The 21841-nt window shown below is 34.2% G+C and overlaps 2 protein-coding genes across 2 annotated transcripts in view; both read left to right on the forward strand.

Annotated features, from left to right (window-relative positions):
- Positions 1–21841, forward strand: part of TMEM135 (transmembrane protein 135) — a 236489-nt gene that overhangs the window by 140570 nt on the left and 74078 nt on the right. The window contains exon 6 of the mRNA XM_055320494.1: positions 13101–13147. Within this exon, the coding sequence (XP_055176469.1) occupies positions 13101–13147 (47 nt within the window). The remainder of the gene's footprint in view (positions 1–13100; positions 13148–21841) is intronic.
- On the forward strand, positions 13115–14585 carry LOC129506661 (ubiquitin-conjugating enzyme E2 N-like). The gene is made up of 2 exons (XM_055320495.1): positions 13115–13147; positions 13947–14585. Exon 2 carries the CDS (start codon positions 14005–14007, stop codon positions 14461–14463), a length of 459 nt encoding a protein of 152 aa, XP_055176470.1. The 5' UTR covers positions 13115–13147; positions 13947–14004; the 3' UTR covers positions 14464–14585.

The raw sequence follows: 21841 nt of genomic DNA on the forward strand, positions 1-21841 counted from the left end.
TGCTCTGAATCCATCCATATAAAACCTTTCTCCTCCATGTGCTGAGTGACACATGAGTTTTTTTGTGTTGTTTTGTTCTGAATTGAAAAAGTAACATGTTTGTCAGTATTAGGGTAAAGAATAGTCCCTTACATGGCTATGTAAACATACTGGAAAACTGGGTCATGTCACTTTTTTCATCTCACTTAATATATAAACATGGAGGTTTCTTGATTTTCATTTTTTTAATTGTAATATTTAAATTACCTATTTTGGAAATTGAAAAAGTATATTTTTTAAATTACCTATTTTGGAAATTGAAAAAGTATATTTTTTAGATGTGTTTTTCTTTACTAGAATAAATATTTTGTATAAATTTTTGATTATGGCATTTTCTTGTCATCTTTGCTTTTCTTAAATCTGGTTCATCAAGGAAACTGAGTTTTTTCACACAAAGACTGTATATTAACTTACTATTTTATTTGCTGTGCATGAAAATAAGAGATGTTTCATAATTAAGTTGGATGAAATTTATGAAAGCTGTAATTCTTTAATGGGGGTTATTAAAGAAATCTTTATGAGAAATCCATGGCAGCTCCGGGGTATTGGAATCACACCTGGTTTCTAAACCTCTCTTGAACCCATAACTGTCTCTCTAAACATCTTCCCTGAAGTAGAGATCCCTACGTTGTAGGGCTGTTTTGAGGATTACATAAGGTGATACATGTCAAAAACCTAATACAGTATGTGACATGTAGCAAGCCCAATAACATCAGCAATTGATTTGTTGTTGCACTGGTTTTTAATTACTATATTGAACTCGGAAAATTTTCCTCCTTTTTTAAAAAATGATAAACACTAGTTAAAAAAATAATATATTGGGAGCATTATGGCGATTATTCCTCCCATGGAAGCACTGTAACCACTCAATAAACATTAATAAAATATTTTCTAGAGGCAGAGAAGTATAATGGAAAGTGTTGAATTTGAAATCAGAATAGTTTTAGCTTTGAGTCTTAGTTCAGCCACTAAATACTCTGTGATTTTAGGTGAGTGATTTATCTTCTGAGCCTACCTGCCTTATCTTTAAAATGGGAGTGAAAAAAAACCTACCTTGAAGAGTCATTATTAGGATTAAAGATAGCATTTTAAAAATACCTTTTATAGTACCTGGCACTGTTAATCAGTAGCAGTTTGTTAATCTGTTTTATTCCTCTACTTTCCTCTTTATTCATGTTCTCTGGTCCTTTGGTGGTCTTGAGTTACCTTTACTAACTGCATCTGTGGTTTCCTTTGGCTTTCTTTTCATAATTCTTTTCCTGTTTGTTTGGAATTGAATTTTTAATGACTTTTAATGACCAGTGAATTGACCATACAATAGAGAAATTGATATGGGGGGAAAAAATGAAGCAGCTGCATATCTTGATAACTTTAAAATATAAATCAGTGGCCGAACTCTTTTCAATAAACTGCATTTCCTTTTCATGATCATAATTGAGATGCCAATAAAGTATTGTGGGTGTATGATGATAATGTCTAATTGGTGTTTATAGTCCAGTTCAAAGAGTATATTTTCAGTGAATATTTTGTTCAGTGAATGAATTCATGTCTTGGCTTTTACCTGACCATTATATTAAAAAAATTTTTTTTAAATAAGCACTGAATGTTTCTATGTATAAACCTTCATCTTGTAATCTTTTAAATAGGTATTTAAAGCTATTTAAAAAAAAATCTAGCATAATTAGCATTTTGTTGTTATAAGGAATTAATTTGCAGGTTGTTTTAGTTACTGTGTACTGAAATTTTTCATGGTGTATACTTTAAATTGTATCATTTCTGTGGGAAACAAAGTACAGTTCACTCACTTAACCATAAAAGGACAGAATATCATTTAGACTATACTTCCCAGTGGCTATCTAACGTAACTCTTTCACAACTGGAAAATTTCAAGGTTAATGTGTTGCCAGACTGTGTTTGCTGACCTTGAAGGTATTAAATCAAGAATAGTGAGCAGTGCAAGGCAGAGGCTAGGACCAAATTTTGGTCATATTTAGTGATATTTCTTATACTCGGCTCAGTCAGTGCAAATACTTTAATTTGCCTAGTATATACAGATATTCTGAGATTTGTCTCCTGGTATATTAGTGACAGTGTACTTTGAAAAATTTTATTGTGTGGTGAAAAAATTGATGTAGGGAATCATAGAATTTTGGAGTTTTGAAGAACCCTAGAAATTAACTTCTTTTAAAGATGAAAGTTAAAGTTTTAAAAATGGAAGTGATTCGATCAAGTTTTTAGTCTTAATCTGAAGACCTAATAAGACTTCTTGCTGACCTCTAGTCTGGCTTTTGTGACTCTAAGATTCCCTATAAGGTATTTTGTATTGTTCCTGTATTTGTTTTATCAAGGAAGGGAAATTTTTAAAAAATCAAAAACTGCCAATCTAAAACAAAGGGACAGATTAAAAAGATGGACTGTATGCTAAGTGAGATTTTAATTACATAAGAATCCTTAAAAATTATAAAGCAACACATAGCTATTTAACTTGAGAATAGCACTGTTTAAAATTATGCACTATCTAAAGCCAGTCAATTTTATGATAATGATGTGTTGTGTGTTCAAAGTTAAAATATATACATTGCAAATTAGGAAACACTCATTCATCCAAGAAAAGCCCTTTCCCCACGAGGCCATGCAATGATCTGTGTTTGCAGAAAAGTGAAAAAATACTTAGAATACTTAGAAGTTCAGCCTTTTAAAAATTGTATGAATGTATTACTTGTTTGAAAGATAGATTCCATAAACAGAAACCAACGTCATTATCAAAAGCCTTATGTATTAAAAATCTATCCATATATGGCATTAGGTGAAATAAAGACTGTCCTTTGGGACTTTGTGTTCTAAGTAGGTTCTGGTGGAAATGTAAAAAAGGTATATAGATGGCCAAAAAGCATTGCTTAAATATGTTGACTAATTACAATAATAACATAATCATGTTTTGGTGAGTATCTCGTGAATGGTGAAGTATAAATATTTTGTCCTAGCGTATTGTATCGGAATGATTTGTTAATGTGTCTGCATTTCCACTAGACTGACTTCATCAGGAAAACAGGTATCAAGTGTTATGTAGTTTTGTTTTCCTAATATACTGACAATATAGCAAGTAGTGAATAAAAATATAAATGAAGGTGAGAACCTGTGCTTCTTTATCTGTTCTTTTTCACTCAAAGATAGTGTGGGCTTCTGATCTTATGGAGCTTACCTCTCTTTTTCTCTCTTTTTTTGACTTGCTAAGTCACAAAGTGTTACAAACATATAGATACCAGATCAATTTTTGTGAATGGGTGAGTGGATACATGGCTAAAATATGAATAAATTATGCACGGGCAAGGGGAAGTTGATTGCTTCTTTTACAGAAACAGAAATGCAATTTCAGTATTTATTTGTGTAATGCAAGAAGGCTCAATGAATATGAGGGAATTGGGCTTGATGAGTAATGAGGGCCAGGCAGCAAAGGGTATTATTGTCTTTGGACACACTCAAGGAGTGACCAGGGACAAAGAACATCTAATCGAGTATGCATGCTAAAGAAAAGCAGGAGAGCTCTGTGGTAGGAAGTAGTTAAATGCACCATCTGTTTAGGTCTCTAGTAGGCTCTAAAATGACTTCAGGATATGTGTTTTAACCATTTTGGGGCTTAAATGGTAAAAACAGCTTTCTTTTCCAGGACATGTTTACGTAGGGCCATATTCACTTTTTTAGTATTTCTGGTTATTTTTAGGATTTTAAAGTATTCATATATTGTGATATTGTTTCTTTGTTAGAACCTTGAGAAGGATAGTTTTCATATAATTCCACATGCCATAGTGAAGAGAGTAATAGTATGGTTTTGTTTTTTTTTTCCGGAAAGTTTTGTAAGCTTGATAGCAGGAAGTTGTGTATTGTAAATCTATCACTTCCTAAAAAGGCATTCCAGAAAAAACTATTTTTCAGCTGAATGAACTTTACTGTCACATTATTTGTTATACTTTGTGTATACTCTTGGCTTAAAATGTTCTTTTGGCATCGGACATTGTGAGATTTCCTTTACATGATTACTTGATTCATATTCTTGGTGCAAATAGAGAATAATGAAATCAGTTTTATGTTTTCATATAACTATATGCAGTTTCAACAAACAAAAATGGTTTCTAACAAATCAACCATCCAAAAATAGGCAAAGGATATGAAAAAGAGGTAAACCAACTGACCAAAAGACAAACAAAAATGTTTATAAATCTGGGAAGCTCAGCTTCACTTTTAAGAAAAATGCAACTATAATATGAGCTATCGCTTCTTTCATTCATCCAGATTGGCAAGGATAAACAGCTAGATAAAACACAAACTGGTATAGGAAGATAGGTAGTGTAAGGAAATAGGTGCTTTGATATATGGATGATGGGAATGCATCAAAATAAAAAATGCACCTAGCCCTAAATGCAGTGAATTCAGGTCTAAGAATTTACCTGAAGAGATATAAGTGCACATGTTTACAGATACACTTTGGTATTCAGTATTTTCTGGCTCCATCAACTCTAAATATCTATTCATAGACTGTTTTAAAAAATGCTAGCATTTCCAAATGGGTGTCTGTGTATGTGTAAAATTAAAAAGGAAAGTAAAAAGAATGGCTTTATTAGGTATATATCTATATACAAATATAGACAGGATATCAGACATCTGGAACAGGAGAGAGCTTTCTTTTTATTGTATTTTTGTTTAGTTTGCAGTTTTGTTTTATTGTGTATATGCATTACTTGGTAAAAGTCATTCTGAATAGTTTTTGACATGTAATGTACATGCTATAAAATTTGCCAGTTCAAAGTGTTAATTGTGTGAGTTTTAGTGTATTTATAGAGTTCTGCATCAATCCATACAACCTAATTATAGAAACTTTTCATCACCTCCAGAAGAAACTTTGCACCATTAGCAAACAGTTGCTATCACACCTCACTTCCCTAGCTCTAGACATCCATTACTCTACTTTCTGTAAATAGATTTGTCTATTTTGGAATTCATATGAATGGTATCATGCAACATATGTGGTCCTTTCAGTTAAATGTTTTTGAGGTTCAACCATGTTGAGCATGCCCTACATTGCTTTTTGAGTTAAAAAAATGTTAAAAAAATTAAAGTGAAAAAAACAATTGCAAAATTCCTTACCCTTTTTAGGTATATTGTGAAATGGTTGTAAAATGGAAGAGAATTACAGAGAAATTATTTCTTGTGAATTGTTACTATTTATTGAGCATCCTTGATATACTAGTATCTCTTTAGGCTTTCTGTATGTTATCTAATTTAATCCTTCCAATATATGTAATAGATATGTATTATTTCCATAAATGAGTAAAGTAAATAGTGTGATTACAAATTTTCTGTCAATTTACACATAAAAGTGTAAAGTATAAAAATAGATGTATACAGATACCTACTTTATAGCCACAGTTAGAATATTTTAAGTGCTACATAGCATCACCACAATGCACAGTGAAAATACCAGTCACTAGCCAGACAATTCTAATAGAATTTTTTGCAATTATGGTGGTAATTCTGTTTCTGTCCTCTCTGTTACAGTATCCACAAACACATGTGGCTATTAATTATGTGAAATATTTTTTTTTATTTTTTTATTTATTATTATTTTTTATTTATGATAGTCACACACACACAGAGAAAGAGAGAGAGAGAGAGAGAGAGAGAGAGAGAGGCAGAGACATAGGCAGAGGGAGAAGCAGGCTCCATGCACTGGGAGCCCGACGTGGGATTCGATCCCGGGTCTCCAGGATCGCGCCCTGGGCCAAAGGCAGGCGCTAAACCACTGTGCCACCCAGGGATCCCCAATTATGTGAAATATGACTAGTGTGAGTGAGAAACTGAATTTTAATATTATTTAATTGTAAATTATTTATTTTTAATTGTAAATAATTTAAATTAAACTATCCTCTGCTTCTGTCCTTGACATAGTAACAGCTACCAGTTGATCAGGGTCATCTTTACTCCTATAGTTGAAACAACCAAAATCCGTGCAACACATGAAACAATGGTTTCATGGTCCTGGACATTAGGCACCAAAGGGTAGAGGTCCCTGAGAGCTGGAAAGAAATAAAATATGCCCTATGAAACTCCCTACTGCTTATGAGAGTTTCTAGGCTTGCATCAAAGTGGAGGCATTCAGACAAAGTCAAGGACATAAAAGGAAACAATACTGGACAGAATTCACAGAACATAAGACTAGACAGTAAAGTGCTTAGCTGCTTACTGATTAGGGCATATACCTGAGGAATATGCCCCAGGCCAAAGAAAGAACAACCTGAAAGGATTGGAGGTCCTTACTTGAGTGCTTGGCTTTCAGAAAGCAGCAATATAGTGTCTTGTTTCTACTAGCCAGACTGGAAAATCTCAAGATTTGTGTGGTATTAGGTAAAGTACACATAAGGGTCCTCTCTCAATTATGGAGAGTAATTGGCTCTAAATTGAGCACTACTCTACTCCCTCCTAAAATATCTTAAGAGCAAGTCCCTAAATGATCAAACAGTTTCCAAACAATTGTGTCCCAGAACAAAGCTCAAGAAGATTAATGAGAATACAAAAATAATCAGCACTCACTGAGGTAAAGTTCAGTATGTCTGATATCCAATAAAAATACCAGGCATGCAGTAAGAAACAAAATTTGACCTGTAATGACACAATAAATATGTCAATTAATACCTATCCCAGGGATCCCTGGGTGGCGCAGCCGTTTGGCGCCTGCCTTTGGCCCAGGGCGTGATCCTGGAGACCCCGGATCAAATCCCACGTCAGGCTCCCGGTGCATGGAGCCTGCTTCTCCCTCTGCCTGTGTCTCTGCCTCTCTCTCTCTCTGTATGACTATCGTAAATAAATAAATAAAAAAATTAAAAAAAAATATTTCTTTAAAAAAAAAATACCTATCCCAAACTGACAAAGCTTTTAGAGTTAGTAGGCAAAGACATTAAAAAGAGTTATTATGGGCAGTCCAGGTGGCTTAGTGGTTTAGCACCAGCTTCAGCCCAGGGTGTGATCTTGGAGACCCGGGATCGAGTCCCACATCAGGCTCCCTGCATGAAGCCTGTTTCTCCTTCTGCCTGTGTCTCTGCTCCCCCCCCCAACCTGTGTCTCTCATGAATGAATAAGTAAAATCTTAAAAAAAAGTTATTATAACTTAATTCCATACTTCTAAAAAGTTAGAGACACGGAAAATAGGGGCAAAAATCTAAATCAAACTTATAGCGATGATAATTACAATATGTAAGATGGAAAATTTACTGAATGACACTAATGACACATGCTGCAGAAGAAAATATTGGTGAACTTAAAGATGTAACAACCCAAAATAAAACACAAAGATTTTTTTTTTTCTTAAAAAAAGGAGAACCTTTGTTGTGGGACTTCAGGGGACCTACTGGATATTAATTTGAGTTCCTAAGGAAGAAAAGGGAGGAAAAAAATATTGATGTAATTATGACTGAAAAAATTTCAAATTTGGTGAAATTGTAACCCCACCAGTCCAAGAAATTTAATGAAACTGTAATAGAAGAAACATGAAGAAGACTACTCCAAGACACATCATAATCAAATTGTAAGAAGATATTAAAGTGACATTTGTTGAGCCAACTACTAAAATAAAATGATCTGTCAACCTAGAAATCTACACCCTGCAAAACTATCTTTCAAAACAAAGGAAATTATTTTAGATCTACATTTTTAAAGAGAAAATGTTAAAATATAGTCATTTTATAATGTAGATTAAGATATGATAGATGATGAAATAGCACAAAGGTCAGAGTAGGAATGGAAGTATAAAAGTTCTATATTATATGTTAAGTGATATAATATCCCTTGAATGGAGACTGTATCAATTTAAAGATCTATGCTATAAGCCCTAAAATGAGCACTATAATAAGCCAACAAAGGAGAGAAAATGGAATCATAAAAAATAATTAATTCAGAAAAGGCAGGAAAAGGACACAAATGAGAAACAATAGAAAAATAAATACCAGTATAGATTTAATTGTGAACTTACCAATAGTCATGCTAAATATGAACACTCAATGCCAATGAAGAGATTTTCAGATAGGATAAAAAATGAGAAACAACAAGATGCCTACATGTAATGAACTTCTAATATAAAGACCCAATTAATTAAAAGTAAGAAAAAAAAAGGATAACTAATAGTATTAAAAGAAATCTGGAATTACTATCAGACAGAATTCAGACCAAAGAATATTATCAGAGACAAGATAATTTCATCATGATAAAGTGGACATAATTCTAAATGTTTATATTCCTAAAAACAAAGCTTCAAAATACATCAAGGAAAAACTGATAAAACTGCAGGGAGAGATTGTAGAGACAATTCCACAATTATAGCAGGACATTTTGGTAACTTTTCTCAGTAATTGAACAAGCAGACAAATCATTAAGGATACAGAAGATTTGAACAACTCTGTCAACCAACTTGACCTAATTGATACATATAGATTATTTCTCCCAGCAACAGTTCAATGCGCATTCTTTTAAAATGCACATTGAGGAGGTTGGTGTACCTGGTTGATCTCAGCATTGTGAGTTAGAGCCCCATGTTGAGTGTAGGGATTACTTAAAAAAAATACTCAATTGATATTTACCTCATATATAGAATATATTCTGATATGTTCTGGGACATAAGATAAATCCTGATAAATTTAGAAATAATCAGGTCATATAAAGTATTTTGTGACCATAATGGAATCAAATAAGAAGTCAGTAAAAATAGAAAGGTCACTGAAAATCCCCAAATATTTGGAAACTAAATAACATACTTCTAACTAAGTCATGGATCACAGAAGTAAGCAAAAGCAAAATTAGGAATTATTTCGAATGAATAAAAAGGAATAACTACCTTATCAAAATTAGCAGGATACATGTACAGCAGATATTAGGGAAATATTAATAGCATTATATACCTATATTAAAAAAGAAAAAAATCTAGATCAATAGTCTAAATTTCTGTCTTTAAGAAAATTGAAAAACAAAAGCAAATGAAATCCAAAACAAAGAGAAAAAACTAATAAAGATCAAATTGAAATCAATGAGATAGAAAACAGAAAAATGATAGAGGAAATTAATGAAACCACAAGTTTATTCTTTGATAAAATCAATGCAGCTAATATATCAATACTAAGACTGATCAAGAAAATAAGATACTACTAGTATTGGAAATGAGAGGTAACATCACTACAGGTTTTACAGATACAAAGATGATAAAATGCTATTAAGAAGTTTTTGGTGTGATGAATGTGTTTGTTATCTTGCTTATGATGGTTTTATAGGGATCTCCATTCAAGGGATATTATACCACTTATTATACACTCTTGTGTCAACATTTACAAAATTAAATACTTTAAATATGTTAATTTTACATCAATAAAGCTATTAAAAATTTCACTAGCCACATGTGAACTGTAGCTATACAACTGGACTGTGGAGCAGTATCTGTAAGCTCCTTGAGAGTCAAAATTGTATTTAAATATTCTTATACAGAGTAGCTGTAGAGTAACTAATTTGATCAATATTTGTTTAATGAAGGAAATGCAATATACAACTAGTAGGGTAAGCATGGATCACCTACCTTCTCATATTAGTTTCCTGATATGAAAAACTATAGAGGTCTAAGTTCCTTTTAGCTTTAAATTCTGTAATTTGAAACGCAGAAAATTTTCTTTATTTCACTACAGATTTACATTTATTTGGAAAAGCATTTTTTTTGGAAGTCAAGATGTTTAGTAAATTAGCACATTCAATTTAGAAAACTTTGAAGCACTATGTCACTAAAAATTCAATCTTTAGCATCTTTGACACAATACTGAACACTTTTCATAATAAAAATCAGAACCTTTTCAGTGGTTCTGTTGATTTAATCCCCATGCTTCTCTCCCATTTCCTCAGTGTCTGTAAAGTCTCTGCATCCTTGACCAAGGATGTTTTGTATAAAACAGCAACCCCCATTTTCCTGCATTTATTTTGTTATCCTGCTTTGTTTTTCACCAAAACTGCTCTTACTAACTGATATCTAACTAACTTACTAACTTACTGATATCTTACTAACTTTTATCTAACTAAAAGATAACTTTCATTAGGGCGAGGACTTTGTCCATCTTGTGTACTGTTGTAAGTTGAAGGATAGTGTGTGGCTTATAATAGGAATTCAGTAAATATCTGTTAAATGATCAATTGTACATTAATATCCTTTAGATTCCCCCTTCTCCCCATACAGATTTTCATCTCTTGAATCTGTACTGTATAAAAAAGTGAACTCCAGAGGCACCTGGGTGGTTTAGTCAGTACAGTGTCTGCCTTCAGCTCAGGTCATAATCCCAGGGTCATGGGATCTAGCCCTGCCTCAGGGAGGAGCCTGCTTCTTCCTCCTACTCTTCCTCCTCCTCTCTGTGTCTCTCATGAATAAATAAATAAAATATTTTTAAAAAAAGAAGGATTTTATATACTTTACATAAAGAAAAATATTTTCTCTATAATAAAAAATAAAAATATTTGTTTTGTAGTAATTGATACTTATTTTCTTTAGGTTTGTAGGTTTATAGATTTCTGAGCCATTCCAGTTACGCTTATAGTACTTATCTTTAGCCAAGGTGGCAAATCTTTGAACTGTATTTTGTAATAGCAAAACTATTATACTTTCCTTAAGTTGACTAGAAATTATTTGTATTGTATTCATTTTTGTTGTACTTTGTGGTCACCCCTTTTACAGTGAAAGATTATTTATTTGTCTATGAGAGGCCATTGACTACCATGTTTAGTTTACACTGTTGTTAAAATAAGAATACATTTTACAACTTGTTTTTCAGTGACTTTTTTTTAAAGATTATTTATTTATTTATTCATGAAAGACACACACACACACACACAGAGAGAGAGAGAGAGAGAGAGAGAGAGAGAGAGGCAGAGACACAGGCAGAGGGAGAAGCAGGCTCCATGCAGGGAGCCCTGCAGGGACTCCAGGATCACGCTCTGGGCCAAAGGCAGGTGCTCAACCGCTGAGCCGCCCAGGGATCCCCTCAGTGATTTTTTTTTAAAGATTTTATTTATTTATCCATGAGAGACACGGAGAGCGAGGCAGAGACATAGAGGGAGAAGCAGGCTCCCTGTGGGGAGCTCGATGTGGGACTCCATCCCAGGATCCTGGGATCAGGACCTGAGCCGAAGGCAGACACTCAACCACTGAGCCACCCAGGTGTCCCTGTTTTTCAGTGATTTGAAACAACTTATGGAGCTCCACTTTGTTGGCATAACTTAGCTTTTGGTCAGGACTTAGATTCTGGATTCTTTCCATATACACTTTTTTTTTTTTTTTTTTAAAGAGAGAGAATAGGGAGGAAGGGGCAGTGGGAGAAGGAGAGAGAAAGAATCTTAAGCAGGCTCCAAGCCTGGTATGGAAAAGGACCCAGGGCTTGATTTTACAACCCTAGGATCATGACCTGGGCCAAAATCAAGTCAGATGCTTAACTGAATGAGCCACCCAGGTGCCCCTCTATATACACCTTACTTTGTTTTGTTTAGTGTGATGTGTTTGAGGGGAGCTTTTAAATTTAGGTTTACCGTGCTAGAGGAATTTTTCTTATAGCTAGTCTATATCTACAAAGGATGATTATATTTTTAGGAGTTTTCTTATTGATGAGAATTGGTTGACAACTGAACTGTATTTTACATTTGAAAGGTCTGGTCATCTTGGTATAACAGTTAATACAGTTATCATTTATTTGCTTACTTCGTTACATAAATGCCATTGTCTCTGTTCTTAAGTTACTTGCTTTTCCAGGCATTCTTCGAGATAAATAAAAAAATTTGTTGTCCTGTTTTGAACCGTGTTACCCTTCTACCCAGTCTATATACATATATACATATTATAATATATAAACATATTGTATAATGTATATAATTTTGTTTATCTGTGTGTGTATATAGACTCATTATTGCCTTATATGGTTTATTTGAAAGGTAGAGAATATGATACCTGAATACTAGTTTTGCACATCTTTAAGTTGTTTTAGGCATGAGACACCTGGGCAGCTCAGTCAGTTAAGTGTCTGCCTTGGTCTCAGGTCATGATCCCGGGGTTCTGGGATCCAGTGCCATGTTGGGCCCCCTCTTAGCAGGAAGTCTGCTTCTCCCTTTCCCTGTGCTCCTCCCCTTACTTGTGCTCTCTCTCTTGCTTATTCTCTCAAATAAATAAAATCTTTTAAAAAATTAGTTTCAGGGGGATCCCTGGGGGGCGCAGCGGTTTGACGCCTGCCTTTGGCCCAGGGCACGATCTTGGGGGCCCAGGATCGAGTCCCACATCGGGCTCCCAGTGCATGGAGCCTGCTCCTCCCTCTGCCTGTGTCTCTGCCTCTCTCTCTCTCTCTCTCTCTCTCTCTCTGTGACTATCATAAATAAATAAAAAAACTTAAAAAAAATAGTTTCAGGCACAATATTTAATATGGGTGTTTTGCTTTTATAAGACACAAATGGTACAGCGACATAGATGAAGAGATTATAATGCGGAGTGAAATAAGTCAGAAATACCATATAATTTCACTCACCTGTGGGATTTAAGAAACAAAACAAGGGAACAAAAAGAGGAGAGACAAACTAAGAGACTCTTTTTAAAAAAGATTTTATTTATTTGACAGAGGGAGAGCACAAGCAGAGGGAGCAGCAGGCAGAGGGAGAGGGAGAACCGATGATGTGGGGACTCAATCCCAGGACTCTGAGATTATGGCCTGAGCTGAAGGTAGAGGCTCAACAGACTGAACCATCCAGGCACCCAAGAAACAGACCCTTAAGTATATATAGAGAACAGACTGATGGCTGGTACCAGAGGAGAGGTGGGTAAATAGGTGAGGGGATTAAGGAGTACAGTTGTCATGTTGAGTGCCAGGTGATATATGGAATTGATGAATCATCTCATACTCTTAAAAGTAAGATAACACTGTATGGTAACTATACTAGAATTAAAATTTAAAAAGAAAGACACACAAATGATGTTAGTATTCTTTTGCAAGTAATATATTTTCTCCTTGTTGTAGGTCCTTTTGTTCTGCATCACAGCTGCCATGTACATGTTCTTTTTCAGGTATGTCCGGTTATACATATTTATTTTAATAGAGAAATTAGTGTTCCTTTGTGGTTTTTTTAAATCAGCTATGTAACTAAAGTTCCCTAAATAATTATTTCTCACAAGTGGCATGAGGTTTTGTTTTTGTTTTTTTGTTTTCCTTAGAGTGGTTAGAGATAAATCACTGCTTCTTAGTGAATAGAGAGAGGGAAAGAAGATTTGTTTTTTTCACATTCTACATACAGGTTCATCTTTGAGAGCTGAATATGTAAAATAATAGTCTCAAATACTGATAAGAGAATTTTTGTTTTTTGTGGACCTGATTTTAGATAGTCTTCACTCTCCTTATCAAACAGTCAACATTTTAAATTTAAATAAGAAAAAAGTGATGGTAGGGCTTAATCTAAATCTTCTGCAAAGGTAACCTATACCGTGTTTATCACTTGTCTTTAAAATATTAAATTAGTCCCTCATGTCAAGAGTTGGATTTCTCGTTGACACTGAAACTGTGAGGCCTGTGGAGGAGTGTTAGGATGGCTCAAGACTGCAAGGCCAGTGAAAAGGATACTGTCATTCTATAACCATAACAGTACAACAATGGGATTTTTGATTGGGAAGAGTCTACTCCTTCATAACTGTTATTGATACCATCAATTCCCATTTATTTCACTCTTATTTCATTAACTTGAACAGACTTTTTCTTGATTTTTCTGGATATAGGCAGAATTCAACCACAGCAGGAAGGACCAAACTTCTAAAGTTAAAATTTGTACTTGATTGACAAAAGTTACAGATTTTAATAAGAAATATTTGGTAGGGCGTGAGGCGAGCGGAGCCAGGGTTGAGAGCTGAAGCCGAACTTGGGATCTGACAAGATGGCCGGGCTGCCCCGCAGGATTATCAAGGAAACCCAGCGTTTGCTGGCAGAACCAGTTCCTGGCATTAAAGCAGAACCAGATGAGAGCAACGCCAGTTATTTTCATGTGGTCATTGCTGGCCCCCAGGATTCCCCCTTTGAGGGAGGGACTTTTAAACTGGAACTATTCCTTCCAGAAGAATACCCGATGGCAGCCCCTAAAGTACGTTTCATGAACAAAATTTATCATCCTAATGTAGACAAGTTGGGAAGAATATGTTTAGATATTTTGAAAGATAAGTGGTCCCCAGCACTGCAGATCCGCACAGTTCTGCTATCGATCCAGGCTTTGTTAAGTGCTCCCAATCCAGATGATCCGTTAGCAAATGATGTAGCGGAGCAGTGGAAGACCAACGAAGCTCAAGCCATAGAAACAGCTAGAGCATGGACTAGGCTATATGCCATGAATAATATTTAAAATCGATCTGATCATCAAGTGTGCATCACTTCTCCTGTTCTGCCAAGACTTCTTCCTTTTTTGTTTGCATTTAATGGACACAGTCTTAGAAACATTACAGAATAAAAGCCCAGACATCTTCAGTCCTTTGGTGATTAAATGCACATTAGCAAATCTATGTCTTGTCCTGATTCACTGTTGTAAAGCATGAGCAGAGGCTAGAAGTACCATCTGGATTGTTGTGAAACGTTTAAAAGCAGTGGCCCCTCTCTGCTTTTATTCATTTCCCCCATCATGGTTTAAGTATAAAGCACTGTGAATGAAGGTAGTTGTCAGGGTTAGCTGCAGGGGTGTGGGTGTTTTTCTTTATTATTATTTTTGAGGGGGAGAGGTAGTTTTATTTTAATTTTATGGGCTCCTTTCCCCCCTTTTATGGTGATCTAGTTGCATCGGTTAAAAGCAGCTAACCAGTTCTTTAGAATATGCTCTCTAGTCAAGTCTAACTTTATTTAGACGCTGTAGATGGACAAGCTTGATTATTTGAACCAAAATGGGAACATTAAACAAACATTACAGCCCTCACTAATAACATTGTGACTTTGCTGTCAAGTGTAGAATCCTTCCTTCAAGAAAAAGCTTGTGACCATCTTGTATGGCTTATCTGGAAACTTTTGTAAATCTTATGTTTTAGTAAAGTATTTTTTGTTATTCTAAAAAAAAAAAGAAATATTTGGTAGATATCTTTACTTTTTTCTCTTTACCTAAATAAGACAATTCAACTTCTCAGAATTTTAAAACAACTAATTTCCTGTCAGAACATCCTAATAAATATTTGATAAGCACAAAAATATGATTTTAACTTATTATGACTTTATCAAAAATTTTACATGCACATTTAAAATGATGCTGCTTGCTATTATTCTTGTAGAGGGACAGCCAGACCATTAAAAGGGAAAAATGGATCATATTTCAAGGTGGGGAGAACTTGATGTTCAAAAACAATTGGTAATGGGTACATAATATTTTTTGTCAATTATTAGTGACTGAAAAATCATTGCAGTTCTCTGAGGGTCTTTGTGAAATTGAACTCTTCCTTATATTTTAACAATTTAGGTGTGAGAGGAATTAGGGACAACGACTATATCATTTCATCAATTTCCAAAATTGTATATTATATTCAGATACACTATTGGGACAGTTTTGCAAAGAATTCACATGGTTGATCTTTATGTCTGTCTAGTCTTAAGGTAAAACATATCCGGTGGGGAAAATAGAAAATAGATAAGAACTTAGAAACCTGTCTTCTGTTGACCGGCACAGGAAAAAATACAGTATCAAGTAAATTTTCTTTTTGTGAAAATTCCTAAAGGAACAGATAGATAGTTAAACGCAGCAGTCCCCAGTATGACACTTAAAGATAGCATATTTGACCAACAGTTAGCATTTCTTGGTTGTCAGTTTTTGAGGTTTAAAAAACAAATTGTACATTGAATATAGTGATAATGCCCAAGTTTTAGCTTGGTCCTCAGAAATCGTACTTTGAAAACTGCTGCCATCAATGTAGTATTTTTGGTGTAGAAAGAAAATCAGTCCTATAAATATGTATTTTGGTGTAGAGCTATGAAACCTTTTCCTGTTTCAGTCACAAAGTCTAGGTTAAAAACAACAATTTAAAATACTTTCCAGAAGGCTCAATACAAGGTTTTAGTGCCAAGATAAACATTTTTCGTTTTCTGAGGAAAGGGGTTGTTTTCTCCTAAAAGAAGCACTATCACCAAATTCCTAGTGTTCTTGGCAGAAGTTAGTTTGAATAACTCAACAAAAGGGGTTTGGCAAATGGTAAAATAAAACCATTTATAAAGTACTACAATCAAAACAATGTTACATGTTTGTCTGAAGTCTGGCTTGTGTTTGAAATGAACGAACAACACTGTACATAGAAGTTAATGAGTCTATTTTCATTAAAATATTTTATTCTTAAAATTCAGTTTTATATACAGATATTTGAGGTCACTTTTCATTTATTAACAATTTTACTTCTAATTGTAAAAAATTAGTTAATATCAAATGATATGTCCCCAGGCCTCCATTTATATCTTCCTTTGAGAAGAGAGGATAAGGGAATCATTTTGTTAGAAATTAATCAACTTGTGTTTTTATGCTAGCTATAGAGAAAAATGTGCCAATTTTATTTATCTAGAGAAGGAACTTGAAGAAGTAGTTCCATAGTTATTTTCTAAAAGTGACATGCAGGATGTAATGGTTATAGTATGATTTCACTTAAAAAGCAATGCAGTGTTCTTAGTACCAAAATGATGGCTATTAAAATGTGTAATGAAAACATCTTACTTTTGAATAGTTCTTTTGTTATATTTTAACAGGTACATTTTTTTTCCACATGCATTTTCACATAGTGATCTTGACTTTTAATTTGTACACTAGAAATAAGGCTTACATTCAGATGGAATCCTGAGAAAACTTTAGAGGCTTGGGTTGAGGGAAGGTAGTATGTGAAGAGAGTTCTAGCTTTGTTCTAGTTTTTAACCAACTGGCATCCATCCATCCACATGTCTGTTGATACCACCATATGCTGAGTATTCTGTTAGGAACTGAGGTATAATACTTTGAAGATATTTTCAAAGAAGTCTTTCTGTAAACACCAGTGGGCATTCTTCATAATGATCCTGCTTTCATTGTTCAATCATCTTATTATTTTGTATGTTGTTGTCATAACTTTGTTTTAGAGCATGTCTGTCACTATGAAGCAGAAGTCATGGTTGAAATTGCATAGAATATTTTGTATCATGCATACCTTTAAAGCACTTTTTTTTTAACTTCCAAATGTGTATTTATGAGTAAAGCAACTTGTTTTAAGTCAAGAATTTATTATAGTTGTTGTTTCAGATTCATTAGAATCTTTCCAACAGTCATGTGGAGAGAAGAAATGAGTTTCTTTTGAACCATTAGCTCTTTGTTGTTTTAACTGAAAAGCAAAGGAAAGAATCAACAACACAAACAGCATGCCAAAACTATTACACATTAATTCTGCTCACAAAAAACAATGAAACATGCTACACATTTAAACTATTTATTGGTTTTATTTTCAACATTAGATATCTGTATATGAAGAACACATAAATTAGAAAAATGAAATAATTCAGCTTCACTTTAAATAATTTAAAATAGTATCATAAAGCATATCATGATAACTTTGATCCCATCCTGGTGAGTACCTAGCTAGAAATTCTTTCCATCTGCCTTTGCAAAGCCAGCAACAAATCCAAGTTTGTTTAAACATGTAGTTTGAGAGGCTCAGACTTGTTGTCATAGCAGATAATCTATGGACTGTGTATGACTTATTCACGATAGACATATCTTAATCTGCTATAAACATTGAAAAACATTGCATTTTTATTTAGAATCCAGTGCAGGGAAGCCCGGGTGGATCAGTGGTTTAGCACCACCCAGGGCGTGATCCTGGAGATCCGGGATCAAGTCCCGCATCAGACTCCCTGCATGGAGCCTGCTTCTCCCTCTGCCTGTGTCTCTGCCTCTCTCTCTCTCTCTGTCTCTCTCATGAATAAATAAATAAAATATTAAAAAAATCCAGTGCAAATTAAAGTTGATTGTTATTGTGTTTAAAACATTATTTAGAAACAGTATTGATGCCTGCCATCGATAAATTCTAGTCAACTCTCTGTGAAGGTACAAATAATAAACTGTCATTTGTCTCAAGATATGGATATATTTTGTTTTTAAGAAAATGACACTATTTATTGGCTATCTGCAGTTTTTTAGTGAAAGACATTTGTGATTTTCCTTGAATTTTCTAATATAAATATAGCCTAGTACCTTTGAAGTAACTTTAACAGCAGGTAAAGAACTTTTGACTTGGGTCTTTCAGTCATTACTGATTTTAACAAAACCCTTTTAACTATCAATTAAGTTCTGTTTTGAAGTACTGTATAAATCTACAAAAAATATAGTCTAGAAAATTATATATGGCATTTTAACTATTAAAGTGTTACTTCAGGATTAGAAGAATTTGCCCTAAATAATGAGATTTGTATTTTGAAGAGATTTCTTCCAGCAAAGCAGAGAGTGAATTGGAGGTTTGGCGGGGGGGGGGGGGGGGTGCATAATGGCAGGTAAGGTAGGATACTATTGCAGTTACCCTGGAAGGAAATGGTGGGAGCGTGACTGAAGGTTATTTTATGATAATGACATGGTGAAGAGTGGATCTATCTGAGTTATAAGAATTGATGCTTGGATGAAGAAGAGAGAAACACTGGAAATTAGAAAATTAGCAATTTAGAAAATGTGTGGAAATTGAGTACAGGTTTTGCAAATACTGAGGTTGAAGTGCATTTGAGACACACACATTGAGAAATATAAATGTCCCTTGCGTACTTGGAGATGAGATAAATAAAGCTATGCTTGGTTGTCACACCAACTGGTTGAGTAGAGACAAATTATACAACTTCTGTATACTCAGTTTATTTCTTTATTAAAAAGTGTAAATCATTATATGTGCCTCATAGATTGGGCTCTGGTGATTAAATTAGACACAGTGTCTTTCAAAGTTTTTTGACTGTGATCCAAAATAGGAACTAAATTTTACATTGTGAATACATACACACATAAATTTTCCAGAATAATACTTAACCTTACTATATGGCATACATTTGGATATTTTTAATTCTAATTTATTTTATTTATTTAAAAAGCTGCTTTGAACCACTAATGAGTAATAACAGCATTTCGAAAAAACACTGAGCTAATACATGTGAGCACCTAGTGTGGTGATTATTGCTTTAGCAGAAGTTAGAGTTACGAGTAGTGATTATTGACTATAAACTAGGAAGGAAAATTAATTAAACTGGAGGATTTCAAGAATGAGGGCATTATCTTTAGTATTAATGCTGTAAATATATTCATTAAGGTAAGGGCTAAGAAATGTTCATTTGCTCTACAACCTGGTGGTCAGTGGTAACCAGCTAGAGAAATTTTTGTTGAGTTGGATTAGTAGATTGAGAAATGTGACATGATGTTTGTTTTAAAAAATATGTAATTAAATTTGTCAATTTTTTTATAAGGTTGGGAAAAAATTTTAATGCAGAAAACTGTGAGCTGAGGAAGCAGAATTAGTACAATAAACTCAAGAAGTTTGAGAGGAGAAAGGGCAAGTTGTTACAGAAGTAAGGTTTTCTTTTGGATTCCTTCTTAGTTTATTATTTTTTTAGACAAGAGAGACTAGACTATGAGAAAGTTTGAGTAAAAGAAGTTTGCACAAGCAGGAGAGATTGGGAAAGAAAAGAAAAATTGTCTAAAATGCAGTCCAAAATGTCAACATAGATAGCTAGATTGTTAAACCTATTTGTCTGAGAGAGATCATGTTAATGATTAGGGGGAAATCGAAGTTCTGTTTGAATGCCTTGAACATACGGTTTAAGTGGAAGAGGACTGATATATAGAAGATGTAGTAAATAGAACAATCTTAGGCCTTTGGCTTTCTCAATTCATTGTCATTCTTAAAATGTTAATGAACTTTTTTTTTCCCCAAAGATTTTATTTATTCATGAGAATACACAGAGAGGAGAGAGAGAGAGAGGCAGAGACACAGGCAGAGGGAGAAGCAGGCTCCATTCAGGGAGCCTGACATGGGACTCAATCCCAGGTCTCCAGGATCATGCCCTGGGCTGAAGGCGGCGCTAAACCGCTGAGCCACCCGGGCTGCCCTGTTAACTTGTTAATAGAAATTGACGTGGGCTTGGGAGACCAGTATTCCTCAAAAGATATATGCAGGTGAATTGAGGTACTTCCATAATTGGCACCTAAACTAGTGAGTTTACCAAGCATATAAAATCTGCCCTATGCAAAGATAAAGTGTAGGGATCTTTAGGACTGTTGCTTTCCTCAGAGCAAGTGTAAAAAGTGAGAAAACCTAAGTTCAACATCTTATAAATCACTTTCTCTGACAATGCAGAGCTTATGATCAAGTCGGATGTCTGTAATCTGACTTTCTTTTTTTGGGAGAAGAAATTAGTCTGCCCATGTGGTGAACATACTCCATCTATCGATGGAAGTTGTGGCAAATCTGCTTTCACTTGTTGCCTGTCAGCCTTTGATATTGAGCCTCGATAAATTACTTAAAATTTTATATTGAATATAAATGTTTATTTTTAGTAGAAAGCAAAGAGAAATATTGTTTGGAGAAATCCTGTCAACTTAAAATTTGACTTCTTACAGACTTAATGGGACTCAGTCACATTAGAAGTGGTCAGTTTTTGCAGTTTTATTTTCAAGAAGAAAAATGGCATTTTTGGGTGGTTTTCCTACTGTAAATATTTTATTTTTACTGATGTCAAAGTTCGAGAAGTGCTGACATCCACACGTTGCTAAATAAGTGAAAAGTTTGCACCATTAACATGCTGCTGGTGTAGGCTTGTTTTAGTCCCATAGTAGTTCTGAGGTTCCACTGGATATTGGAGCCCCTTTGTGAATCAAGGTGGCAGTTTGCAGTTAAAATAAAGGATAAATTGTAATTACGTTTATCTGTTTTTGTACAAAGAACCTGATGTACACTTCTGACTAAAATTGTTAAAAATAATTTTAACTTCTGTTAGCACTGTTCACTTAAATTAAGTTGGTACTATAAAGTTCTATTTCTTTTGAATCTGTAAGGTACAATCTAGCAAGAATTTAATAGTAGTAATAGCTATGTCCTGAACAAGAAGTCATTTGTTCCAAGTTCTACAGTTGCATTTATTTTATTGACAGAATAGTTCTTTCTTAAAATTTTGTTTATTTATTTAAAGATTTTGCTAGTCCATCCATTGAAGACTTTATTTATTTGAGAATGAGAGTGCACAAGCAGGGGGAAGGGCAAAGGGAGCAGCAGACTCCCCCCCCTGAGCAGGGAGCCTACTGTGAGGCTCAATCCTGGGACTCGGGGTAGACACTCAACTGACTCAGCCACCCAGGTGCTCCAGTAAAAGAATAATTCTTATAAATCATTCTTCTTAAGTAGTTAAGAGAAATGAAAATATTTTTATTTTGGAAAGACAACTCACAGATTTTAACAAAGCATTTTTCAATAAAGCATTTCTGTTTTGGGCAACAGGAAATCCCTCTTGGGTATAAGAATTTGTTACCTTTACAGAAGTCTCAGCAAATCAAATATTCATAAGTAAGAGAAATAATGTAGTAAATTTCTAACAATTGTGGTGAATTCTTGAAATAATTTAGATATATATATTTTTTTCCTGATGATGTATGTCCATCATAGTTTATTAGTGTTGGTGATTATTGCTGGAGATGGTTTGGGTAAAAGAGTACCCAGTCAATGTTTGAATAAATGATACTGAATTTAAAGTATCTGATGTTTAGAAGTAAAATT

Source organism: Nyctereutes procyonoides, unplaced genomic scaffold (assembly GCF_905146905.1).
Source record: "Nyctereutes procyonoides isolate TBG_1078 unplaced genomic scaffold, NYPRO_anot_genome, whole genome shotgun sequence".
NCBI lineage: Eukaryota > Metazoa > Chordata > Mammalia > Carnivora > Canidae > Nyctereutes > Nyctereutes procyonoides.

Coding starts and splice junctions, on each gene's coding strand:
- LOC129506661 (XM_055320495.1), top strand. CDS start 14,005: ATGGCCGGGCTGCCCCGCAGGATTATCAAGGAAACCCAGCGTTTGCTG.